This window comes from Abramis brama (genome assembly GCF_963993115.1).
Source record: "Abramis brama genome assembly, chromosome: 13".
Taxonomy (NCBI): Eukaryota; Metazoa; Chordata; class Actinopteri; order Cypriniformes; family Leuciscidae; genus Abramis; species Abramis brama.
The window spans coordinates 19699690-19712852 of record NC_139975.1 but is presented as its reverse complement, the minus strand read 5'-3'; the positions used below and the strand labels follow the sequence as shown (position 1 = coordinate 19712852).

At 39.7% G+C, this 13163-nt stretch overlaps 1 protein-coding gene across 7 annotated transcripts in view; it reads right to left on the bottom strand.

Moving 5' to 3' along the window:
- mbnl3 (muscleblind-like splicing regulator 3) overlaps positions 1-13163 on the bottom strand; it is a 40466-nt gene that overhangs the window by 22180 nt on the left and 5123 nt on the right. For 5 of the 7 annotated variants that reach the window (XM_084132924.1, XM_084132926.1, XM_084132929.1 and 2 more), the window contains exon 2: positions 4416-5523. In XM_084132924.1, coding sequence (XP_083989050.1) covers positions 4416-4589 — 174 coding nt within the window. In that variant the 5' untranslated portion in view covers positions 4590-5523. Of the gene's footprint in view, positions 1-4415; positions 5528-13163 lie in introns of all 7 variants that reach the window. The other 2 variants (XM_084132925.1, XM_084132927.1) reach the window with 1 other exon arrangement.

Here is a 13163-nt window from a genome sequence, read left to right as displayed (position 1 = left end):
GGTATAGTTAATTACTTTACTATTATTTAATAATAATAATTATTCCAAAATTTCTGTCAAATACGAGATAATTTTTGCACCTATTATTAATTTTAAGTTTTTATTCTTGCATTGTCTATTCTAGTTGTTATTATTATTGTGCTATTTATTGACGAAGCTGCTTAGACATACACTCTAGTTTCTAAGGTTTTATTGGTTAATGTTTTTATCTTGTGTTTTGACCGGGACCTTAGTACTTAGTTTCGTTCCTTCATGTGCAAATGTGTATGGAATGACAATAAAAGACCTTTGAACTGTTCATGCATCTGTCAATTTTGATTTTACGGTTTGTTTTTTCAGACTAGTGGAAAGAAAACATCCAAAACACACTTTTAAATTTATCTTTTATAGCACTTTATCTATTTGCGTCTGTAGGTTTCAATTACAGTACATCTGTTTTCTCAAAATTATTTTTGAGTCAGAAATCTACACTTACACACACCAAACTTTACATTTGTATTCCCATTTATATTCTGAAGGTTTTTACTGAGGGGTTTGTTCATATATAATTTGCCTGATTTTATTTAACTTTTTTTTTCTGGCTGTTGACAGTATTTTCTGATGTATGAAGTGATAAAAATAGATCCAAAATCAAAATTCATATTTAAACATAACATTTTGGAAAACCTGCAATCTTTGCAATTCTTAATGTAATCAATCAGCTGGGGAAGTATGGTGATATATAGGCTAGTAGTTAATTTTTTACCCTATTTACCTGGGGTGTCTTGCCTTAAAATATATTCAAATAGATATAATTATTTATATTTCACAGTATCACTGTACACACTGCATTTTTAAATCAATATTGCAGCCTTGGTGAGCATTAGGAACTTTAAAAAACTGCCTTCACACATTGATTGGTACTTTAATATTCACATAATACTAAGTACATCAACTCTTTTATTGCAAAGGAGCAAGGAAAATCTCTCTCGTGTTTTCCAAATGTCCCCATTAAATGTACTTCCTGGAACAGTGTCTCTCAGTGGCCATTTAGTTGTCCTATTTTCTAAAAATAACTTTTCAACTCATGTTCATGTGAATAAGACGCAGTCAATGACAGTACCTGCTGATTTGGTTTTTCGGACAGAAGCCTGTGCCAGCATCAATAACTCAATCACATTTACATGGACTAGCTGACTGCCTAATTCATGCATCCCTGATACGTTTTCAAGCAAAACAAACCAGATTAATGGCCAACAAACAGCAAAAAGCAAGACATTGTGCATCAGGGTCTAGTGGAAGGAAGAACAGAACAGCAGCCATTAGCTGATGTCGATAAATTAGAAGAGATGTGGAGGTGTGGAGGGGTGCAGAGGGGAGAGAGAGGCCTGGGGGGATGAGATTGAGCCTGGAGATAAATGCTGGAATTATTTTAACATAAAAAAATGCAATGATTGTGATTGAAGGGGGCTGCACGCAAAACCTGAGATCTTGCACAATTAATTACAAGATAATTACAAACTTTTTTGAACTGCAAAACACTTCAGCAACTACGTAGCAATGCCCTGGCAACCACCCACAACACTAGTGTCCGGCATACTAGTACTATGGGTGGATGCCAGTTGTTCAGCATGTTTTTTTAGCATGTTGCTATGCTGTTGTTCTGGGTGGTTGCTGATGATTTGTTCTTTTTTTATTTTTTTCAATCAATTTTGATTTAAAATTGATTGGTCGGACCACCTAGAAAAGTATGACGCACCTAATGACATTAGCATGAGCATGTGAGCATGTTTCTCTGCCAGTTTTTTTTTAGCAGAGAGGTTCTGCATGCAAAGGCTTGTCTTGTCTCAAGGTTTTTTGTACAAAGAAGTGACATTTCAATAGATTCAAGAAGCATTATTAAACAGTGTAACATACAGTGCACTGATTACAAACGGTACCATACAGTACAAAACGGAAAAAAGTGAAGCGGTCATAGCAGTGCTTCATCATATATAAAACACGGTTAGTGATTGTTTTATAATATAAATTATTTATCCATACACCTCTTTTTTTTTTTTTTACATGCGCCCTTATAATATTTCATCAAAAACATTAACTTTCCTTCCCCTTACAACAACATCTCTTCTCTGATGACGTGCGCACCAGCGTGAGGGCGGGGCAATAAGCTGTCACTCACACGACAATGATCCAATCAATTTCCGACAAACAAAATCAAGTCCCGCCCTACATTATTCATATTCAAGAAGCAGTTTCACTCGGATATACAGTATGTCACAATAATAGAGAAGAAAAGACAATCGCAATTTCCGTTTCATGTCGACTTTATGTGCACCTCTTAGCACTTCAACAGGCACCATTTAAACTCTTCACACACACGCACACACACACACACACACACACACACACACAAGAACATCACGAGGAATAAACCGCAAACAGTTTCTCTCATTTATTTCCTCTAGCTTTTATCTCTCTCAGTCATAACAGCAATCTAACCTCGAGTTTTTCTGATAGTGACGGCTGGCTACTTTTACTGTTCTGATAAAAACAATCCAACAATTGGATGAGTAATTAATCTACACAGGCCACTGGCACACAGTGCTAACAACTGTAACACAGTTCATAGGGATTACTGTATCCAGTCGGCTGGCGCTGTTGCTAGGCCACATGTAGCTTTCTCTCTCACTCCTCCTCATCCAGAGCTCCCCCACACATGCTGCCCACAGCCAAAAAAATGGCCAAATAATACATTCTAGCTCAATAAAAGAGGAGACAGCTGCTGCACTCAGACAGAGAGGGCCTTGTCAAGCTCTTTCACTGCACATAAACACATAAGCAGAGACATAAACACACAAACACATTTGTTGTGCTCATAGCTCAATGCTCAGAGTCCTGATTGACCCGCAGGTCCAGAGAGTTGCTTCCTGAGATGAACATGGACAATCAGAAGATAAAAGGTATAACATTTGTGACCCTGGATCACAAAACCAGTCACAAGTCGCACGGGTATATTTGTGGCAAAAGCCAACAATACATTGTATGGGTCAAAATTATTGATTTTTATTTTATGCCAAAAATCATTACGATATTAAGTAAAGATAATGTTCCATGAAGATATTTTGTAAATGTCCTACCGTAAATATATAAAACATTTATTTTTGTGAGTGAATACAGCACAATCGCGAACATAAATGGACAACTTCAAAGGCGATTTTCTCAATGTTTAGATTTTTTTGCACCCTCATATTCCAGATTTTCAATAGTTGTATCTCGGCCAAATATTGTCCTATCCTAACAAACCATACATCCATTTGAAAGCTTATTTATTCAAAAACTGACCCATGTGACTGGTTTTATGGTCCAGGTTCACATTTGAGCTTATAAATCAAGAAATCACCTAAAGCTGAAAACAATAAATGTAAACTGTTTATGGAAATACAAATTTTAAAGGGACAGTTCACCCAAAGATTCTGTCAGCATTTACTCACTGATGTTCAAAATCTATATTAGTATATTCACAAAAGGAGAAATTATTTAATGTGCTGGTTGTTATCTTTCATGCAGTTACAATGAATGGGGACTGAGGATTGCACACTCAAAAGCTCCAAGAATGCATCATAAAAGTAATTATTATGACTATATTTCAGGTTGTCTAATGGCATATAACAGCTTTGTGAAAGAAACAAAATAAATATCACTAAAAATCTTTACATCCACTAATGATGAATCATGAATGAATGAATCATTCTTTTTTATGAATCAGTTGATCTGACTCACATCCATCTGAATTATATATTTATGAATCTCTGATCTAGTTTCTGAGTTCCTACTCACTGACTTCATGGTCCAGTCAAATTATCAGCAAATAATAACTTAAACTACTGTGATGACAAAGCTGAATTCAGCATTATTACTCCAGTCTTCAGTGTCACATGATCCTGTAGAAATCATTCTAATATGCTGATTAATTATTAATATTGAGAACAGTTATGAGTTAATGATGGTGGAATTGATGGAACTGTTCAGTTCAAGGAAAAGCATTATTTAAGAACAAAAAGTAACAAAAATCACCATGGATTATTTTGGAGATAATACAACAGTATTAGCATGTTTTTTGGATATACCATGGTATTCCTAGTACTTTTTTTATTTTTTTTTGATGACATATTGAAATAAGAATGTCACATATCTTTTTAATCATTACTAACCAATCCCAGACCAGAGGTTGCAGTGTTTTAGGATGACACAAACATACACTCAAAGACTGATTTCATCAGCTGGAGAGAGACCACTACTCAGCAAAAGATCCTAGAGGTGTTGACAACATGACCAAATATTGTTTGTGAGTGATCTAATCTGCACTAAAACTTCAAATAATGCTCCTTATAGTTAATATATCACAGTGCAATAATAATGTGTGCATGTGTATTTACCTTGAGTGAGTCGAAACAGGCGATGACGCGGCCGTTCTCCACGTGGCATGTGCGAGAGGGGTGAGCAAACTTGCATTCGGCGTCCGAGCGTGAGCAGGTTCCTCGCTGGAACTCTCTACACACCTCCAGCGTCAGCCACTTGGTGTCGCGGCCCATGGTCACATTGACGGCCATGGCGGTCCCTCGGCGAGTGGCGGGTGAGCGGAGGGCTTGGGTGGGGCAGCCAGGCGTGATAAAGCACAAAGGCTGCAAAAAAATGAGCACAGTGGCGAGGAGATCCTCAGACTACCAGTCTAGAGATGAAAAACAAACTCTCTTATTGACAGGTAGGGGGCATAGTCTAGTGATTAACCAAAGGGTAAGTATGACGAGAATATGAGATTAGTTGAAAGTCAGGTAGGGAGAGCGACGGATCGAGAGAGCTGAGGTGGGGTAGGTCACTGTGACATGCTGCGGTGCATCTTCGGCTGTCTTCCAGGAAAACGAGGCATTAAAAGTAGAGTAGAGCGGCACTTTCTATTTGTCTGCAGTGGTCGTCCCACTGTCTAGACTCACCCTCGCCTCGGGAGTGTTGGGTTTAAAATAGCTTTCTTGCATTGATGTAAAACGGACTCTCTCTAATTTTAGGCTTCCGAAACCCCCTGCCCTGTTGCCATAGCCGGAGCAGTCCCTAAAGATGCTCGCATGTCTGGGTCACAAGGGATGGAGAGACTGCAGAAGTGAAGGGAGAAACACTTTGCGAACCCAAAAGGGAAACTAATCGACTGGTGTCCTTGTATTATAAGGTGAAATGGCGAGTAGGCGAAGTTGGAATCGAGGAACAGGCAAATGGGTTGATTGACTGTCAGGGTGAAATATAGCCCATGCCAAGGCCAAGCGCACACCGCTCAAGTCAGCGGGGAAAAGAGCGTTCCGAAGCAGAGACCAGCCAGGATGGGAGTGCAGACACAGGAGGGCTTCCGCAGCATCCAGATGAGGCACTTTATGGTGATGCAAGTCTTCTTTTACTTGAATCGCTTTCTCATCCCTCCTGCTTTCCCTGCATTCCTTTCATCGCACTGTGACTTGTCCTCGCGCACTTCTAAGAGTCCTCTTGCAGCAGGAGAACCTACCTTTGCAAAAAGACACAAAAAGCAAAGGCAACAAACTCAGTTAAAACAGATTGTCCTGTTCAAAACTGCAAAAACACTTCGCAAAAGGAATATTTCGCAAGAAACAAACAATAAATGTACAAAATAACAAAAGAAAATGCCTGAAGCCGCAGCTGTTTATGTTGCAAACCTGTAACTGGGGAATACAGAGGTGAGCAACAAACAGAGAGAGGCTGAAAGCGCATGGCAGAAAGCGCGAGTGAGAGAGTGCACGAGAGGTAGAGGAGGAGTGCAGACGGGAGGCAGCCAGCAATGCAAAGGCTGTGTCTTGATTAAGAGATGGAGGGAGGGAGGGAAGAGGGAGGAGGCAAAGAAAGGGACAGAGACAGAGAAAGCACATGGGAGACAGCAACGTCACTTTATGTCTGTGTGGCAGATCGAAGTCACAGAAAGTTAGCGGAAAACGAACCGGCGCTCGTTGCGGAGGCCATAAACTATGCGGCGAATGCCACTCTCAGCATTCAGGATCTGAACGCTGCTTTTGTGAGAGAAAAAGGAAGTAGAGCAGCTGAGAGGAAGGGCAAATCCCCATAGCTGCAGCTGCTGAGCAGTGAACACTGCAAACAGCCAATCCGCAGCTGCGATGCAACCAGGCAAGGTGAATCGACCAATCAGGAGGAGCCTAATATATTGATCGTTAGTCTCCCCACCCTCTTTGTCATTGCATTGCTCCTTGGCTGAATCCGAAGGAGAGTGGCTCTCTTGCTTCCCTGGAGCATTAATGGGAAGGTTTTAAAGTACAGGCAATCGCTGCGGCGCCTCATCGGAGTCACAGGTGGGAGGAAGAAGGGAAAAGAAAGGAGAAGCGAATGGGTCGTTATCGCATTCATTCAATGCGCGTGGCGATGTGGGAAGGTGCAAGGGTGGAGAAGTGAAATACCGGGGGCGGTGCAACACTGGGACGTGAGTGGGTGTCTTGGGTGGGTCTGACAGCTGATATGTGGTCCCTTGAGAGAGAGAAAGAGACAGTACAGTGAAGAATAATCAATGCCGTGATGACCAAGCACACTCGAAACCGATGCGGGAGGGAGGGATGGCTAAACAAATAAAAGGACGGGAAAATGAAAACAAATAATGCAGAGGTGAACGAGCAGACAGTGAAGGGATTAGAGGAGAGGTTAAGGGAGATACTATCTGTCTGTCCCTGTGTCTCACAGCGACAGACACAGACGGAGGAGGAGGGGGGGGGGGATCACGCAGACAGACGGTCCAGAAGGAGAGCAATGCGGTGAGCGGATGAGGGAGATCGGGAGAGAAAACGAGGGAGAGGATAGAAATTGAATTAATGACACCCACCTCCAGATACAAGAACAAAGGCACTAAATACAGCGCAATGTAACACCAGGCAAAGCAGAAAGTAGGTTTTACAGCAGGCTGAAGTGAGCACACCCTCCCCCAATATCAGCCCTACAGTAAGATCGATGAAGACGCCCCTCCGGGGAACGCAGACCTGCATTGAGCTGTTTGTCAGCACTGAAGTTAGCACATCTCTGTCTCAGAGCAGCATGGCACCTCAGCCACACCTGCTTCCTGCATGCACAGTGAAAGGCCAATTATCTCATTTATATGTAAGCAGGTGAACGGAGAGGTGATCCGTGAAGAGAACATGTGGCTGTGACGTCAGCCGCTGTGTCTGATTCCCTCCACAGACGCCGCTGCTACCTTAATATGTAGTACAAGCGTTGCCCTCCCAACGATTGCTAATCCCCCTCGCAATGATAATCATCGTTATTTCCCAAATTGGATGATTTTTATCTTCGCGGCTTGCAAAGCTAACGATCACACATCCCCCGAAACAATGCGACCTGTTATAAATAGATGTCTCGAACTGATTATACAACGTGATGAAGTAAATTATTAATGCAAAGTAGACCGACAAAACGCAATCTGACTGGTTGGTGTAGGTCTGGCCTAGTTATTACAACCTGTATTTACTGTAAAGACATAAAAGCAGATAACACTAAAAGAAAGGCATATTGTTTCATCTAGGACGACTGAATGAAAAGTGAAAAAGCAAGACAAAAGTTTTGGGAAAGCAAGGTTACTTATAAAGTTAAACTAGGTAAAGATCAGTAAACATATTCTATTGAAAAAGTAGTTATTTACAAACAATTTATGAATTGTTCACAAGATCAATAACATGCATTTAGAAAATAGATATCAATTCTTGATGCTCATTTCAATAAAACAAATAGGTGATTTTACAGTATTTACAGTTAAAATTTTTATATCAGCTAGTACCAATATTTTTTTTTTTATAAATTATTCATCTCTATCGAAGGCCGATAACCGATTCTGTACTGATATACCATGCATCCCCAATGATACCAGGGACTGTAATCAGTTAATGTATTGTTTCATAAACCATCTGAACAGTGCAAAAAGGAATCAGAATATGAACTGCCTCAACGTGCTCAGGCTGAGCATGCAATACAATGTGACATTAAAAACAGCAATGCAGCGTTTTTAATGCACATTGGAAAAACTAGCTTGTTAAATTGAAAAACTACACTATTGTGAAAAGAGCTAGTAACACACTACTGAAAAACATACAGGCTAGATTAGATGCATCTAAACTTGCATTGAACCTGCAAAGAGTAATGGTAGAAAAAGTCTTAAAACCTTAAAAATTAGAAGAAAAAAAATTCTAATTGCACAGACAAGACGACAAATAACCAAGTGCTCGATTCTAATAACGTCAGCTATATGTAGTACAATTGTTATTCAGGCTAGTGTAAGTGCTGGCTGTGTAGTCGGTTTACTTTGATGTTCTCTACAGCAGAAAGACGGCTGGGCGGAGGATATACAGCACAGTATACGTGTGTGTGTGTTTCTGGCGCAGATCTACAAAGGAGGCTGTAAATATCAGAAGTGTGGAGGTGGCGATTGTATTGTTTCTACAAGATCACCGAGCTGTATACACATCGCACTTGTAGCAGTGTCCTTCAGGCACCGCATGTGGCCATGTACACAAGAATCAAGTAATAACTGGAATGTATAGCAGAAGACTGGGCGTTTGAGAAACAGATCTTTCATCAAAATCAATATAGGCATAGCGTGCTGTTTGAAACCGTCAACAAAACCACCTACTGTCTGTCTGTGAGAAATAACATTATTCCTGCTAAACGCTATATGCTTTAAGTCGGCATGAAATGAAAATTCACCGTATTTATTTTGTAAATCCATGGTTTTAAGTCCATCCAAAAAAGGTACAAAAGCCGTCACTAGGACGATACCCTTTCAAATGGTACACCTTTGTACCTAAAGAGCTCATATTAGTACCTTAAAGGTACATATTGGTACCAAAAGTTTTTTTTTCTTTTTCAACTGTGAGTGTTGATGAATGCTGGACTTCTTCATCATTTAGTCTGCTTAAAGACGCCCCTCCACAATCCAATCAACAACCGATGGATAGAACCAAGTCCTTGCCCTACATTTTTTTCTTATTCTCTAATAAATTTCACTCGGATGTCCGTCCCAATACGGAAGAAAAGATCTGTCGTTACATCCGTTTCATTGCAAATTTAAAGGAATTGTTCATCCAGAATTAAAATTCTGTCAATTTATTTAACCCTCATAACCTTCATTTTGTTCCAACCCTGTGTGACTTTTTTTCGCCTGTGGAACATACAAGAATGTTTAACTGTTTTTGCCTATCTAATGAAAGTCAATGGGGTCCAAAACAATCAGATCATATTAACTTTCATTTTACGGACCAAAAAACTAAATTTCTCAAAATATCTGCTTTTTGTATACCACAGAAAAGAAAAAAAAAAACATGCAGGTTTGGAACGACATGAAAATAATTTACTCACCCTCGTTTTAGGGTAAACTTCATTACTATGCTTTAAAAAACAGAAAACCAGTCACCAGAATTCGTTGTCTATTTGAGACACACTTGCTGAATGAGCTAATCTTATAGATCTTGGAATTATCGATTATACAGATCAATATGACAACAGCTGCCCTAGGTAAAATAATTACAGGGATCACTAGAGTAAACATTGTGAAGTGTTCATTTGAGGTCTATTTTAACCATTTTCAAAAAAGCCTTTCACTGTAACTCGTCATGTACGAGGAATTATAATTAAATTGAGGTAAAAAAACAGACTACAATGTGGAAAAATAAACTGCCGACCAATATATTTTAATAGCCAACACAAATCTCATGGCTTGATGAAGCAACATTCTGCAGACGTGTCTTTTTTTCAGGTCCCAACGGAGTGCAACATTTTGCTTATGTAAATAAACCAAAGGCCACGGGGCCTTTTGAACATTTTATTTTTCATGGAAGCTCAGTCTTTGGGACATGACTAATGCGTGAATAGGGAAAATGGAGCAATGCGGCTGCATAATCATAACTAAAGCTGACCTTGAAATGCTGGGAAGGTGATGATGGGCAAACAGGCGCAGCATTCAAATGATAAGCATTTTCAATACGGGTTTGCCATCACTGACACTCTGACAGTCGACAGTGGCACAGAGTTCCCAAATAAGCTCAGAAAAGCAAGTGAACGAACTACATCGGAATGATATGCAGAACCAACGCATGATTGAATCTGGTTCTCTGCCTCTGCCGTACTCGTCCTCAGAGACAGCAGTGGGAGTGCGAGGGTCAGTTGGCAGAGGTCAAGGCAGGAAAGAGAGGAGTCTGCTGTTCCAACGCACTGCAGCGCTCAGCAGCACTGGAGCGCCACAACATAACCTTCATACCACAGAGCTGACGCATACAAGGCCAGCCCAGCATGACCAGCACATACTGCAGCTCCACCAGCACAGCACATGCTCCCCACATGCATTCAGCTTGCTGCAGCTTGTACTGCAGCATTTCTCACGCTGAAGTGAGAGTTCAGTAGCTCAAAGTTAACCTTTGTAGTGCTTCTTAGTGACAGTAATCATTTACATCATTTACTCACAATCATGTTGTCGCAAACTTGTACGACTTACTTTCTTCTGTGGAAGATAAAAGAAGATATTTTAAAAGTAATATCTTTCGTCCATACAATGGAAGTCAATGGTGACCAAAACTGTTTGGTTACCAACATTCTTCAAAATATCTTCTTTTCTGTTGCGCAGAAGAAAGAAAATCAAAGAATTTTGGAACAACATGAGGCTCGAGTAAATGAAGACAGACCTTTCATCTTTGGGTGAACTATGCCTTTAAAAGTCTCTTCTGCACTGCTTAAGTTGCGGAGGTGAAATCACAGAGAAATGAAACTGAACCCACGTGTATTCTCAGAAAGAGAGTCATGCTTTGGGGAATTTGAGATTTGAACAAGGTTTGCTGTTTTAATATGATTTCAAATAGCTGTTTATTCATTATTTACTGTTTATGTAGTTCATCCAAAAATGGAAATTATGGTATTAATTTCTCACCTTCATGTTGTTCAATCCTGATTTTCCAAGCTTCTAAAAACACCATAAAGTATCATAAAAGAGGTCCATACGGCTTTGTGTGAGGAACAGAACAAAATTTCAGTCATCGTTCACTGGAAATATTGACATTCATAGGTCTTCTTGGTGTGTTCATGAGAGAGCTAGGGACGTCTGATTCATGAGCAAATTATTATTTTAAGTCAGATCTTTTCAACAAATTGGGTGATTTGGTTTACGAAAACGGACAAGTTCACAAAACCATTCTCGAGACTCAATGATCTGGTTGCAATGTTTCAAGGTCCACTGGAGAGGAAGAATATCAGAAAATAACAAATTTCACTCTGTCACTCAAAGCTATCATATGGCTTTATTGAATTTTAGAGCGCAAGTCATATGGACTACTTACATTATACTTTCATTGTGCTTTTTTTTTGGTCATTTTGGAGCTTAAAGGTCCCGTTCTTCGTGATCCCATGTTTCAAACTTTAGTTAGTGTGTAATGTTGTTGTTAGAGTATAAATAATATCTGTAAAATTATAAAGCTCAAAGTTCAATGCCAAGCGAGATATTTTATTTAACAGAAGTCGCCTACATCAAATGGCCCGTTTGGACTACATCCCTCTACTTCCTTCTTTAATGACGTCACTAGAACCGTTTTTTGACTAACCTCCGCCCACAGAAATGCTCCCTCAACTCTACCAAAATTCGTTTATGTACTTGCGCACTTCTTATAACGGTGATTTTCTGAAGTAAAACCGACGCTTCATCTTTTGTGTGATGTACAATAAACTTTATTAAACTCATCAGTATATGTTTGATCATCATTCGGACCTGGTCCGAAACAGCAGACTTGTAGGCTATTAATAAATAATGGATACATACAAGCAGATGACAAATACGTTATAATAACCGTAATTAAACTACTAAACTATACCTTTTCCATCTCTATACAGCACTCTGACTCTGTAGGCATTATTGTCCGACTCGAAATGAACACCATTACTGAGAGTTTCTGATATTATCATCATTCCGTGAGATGAAATTGTCCTGAGAGACTGAGCACGAGCTCATGAAGCTCCGCCCCCTGTGCCGTCCAGCAGCAGTTTATTTTCATTTAAAGGGCACACACTAAAACAGCGCGTTTTTCTGAGCCCCAAAAAATGACAATTTAAACATGCTGTAAATGATCTGTTGGGTATTTTGAGCTGAAACTTCACATACACACTCTGGGGACATCAGAGACTTATTTTACATCTTGTGAAAAGGGGCATAATACGGGACCTTTAATGGCGTCATGAGGGTGAGTAAATGATAGCAGAATTCTATTTTTTTTGTGGACTGTTCCTTTAAGAAGAGTTTTAATGAGTAGAAATGGCTGCATACTTTTCTTAAAAGGATAGTTCACCCAAAAATGATTTGTTCATGAATCAGACTGATCCGGGTTTTCAAGACTGAATTATCTGGTCACAGTGGTTTTTAGTCCACTGGAGTAAATGAAAATCATCATCAAAGATATCATATAGCTTAACTGAATTATAGTGCTCGATTCCTATGGACAACTTTCATGAAATTGTCACTTTTGAAATTGACAGCCTTCAAATTCACTTTTTGTGTTCCTTCCTTTGAAGGGTTAGTTCCGCTTGCACTCGTCTATATAATGCCAGTGAATAGCGACCAGCATCAAGCTTTTTTTTTAAAGACGCAAAAAGATCATGTGACGTATATTCCAAGTGTTCCAAGTAATTTATGACTACATTTTCATTTTAGGGTGAAATATCCCTTTAAGAAGAGTTTCAATCAGTATAAGATTGCTGCACACTTCTTTAAATGATTGAATCGTATGAATAGACACACTGTCCTGGCCATTACAGGGAACAAACTGTCTGAATGACATTTAAAGGACAAGGCTGATCAGTGCAGAGAATCTGATGCAGAAGTATGACCCAAATGTAACCGATATTAAGCCATGTGCGTACTTCCCTTAATTGAAAGGAAGCAATGCAAAAATACACATAGTTCTCTGTTCCTCAGAGCCAGAACTGCAGCATTCACTAAAAAAAAAACCCACAGAAATGGACAGTTCTGACAGCTAAGGTGGAGACATGCTCTAACATGGTGGAGAGAAGTCTTGAGAATCAAGAGCTTGTGAGACGGGACTGGCAGAGGAGAAAAGCCCCCAGCCACAGGGAAAAATAATTAGGTTAAGTATATATAATCCTTT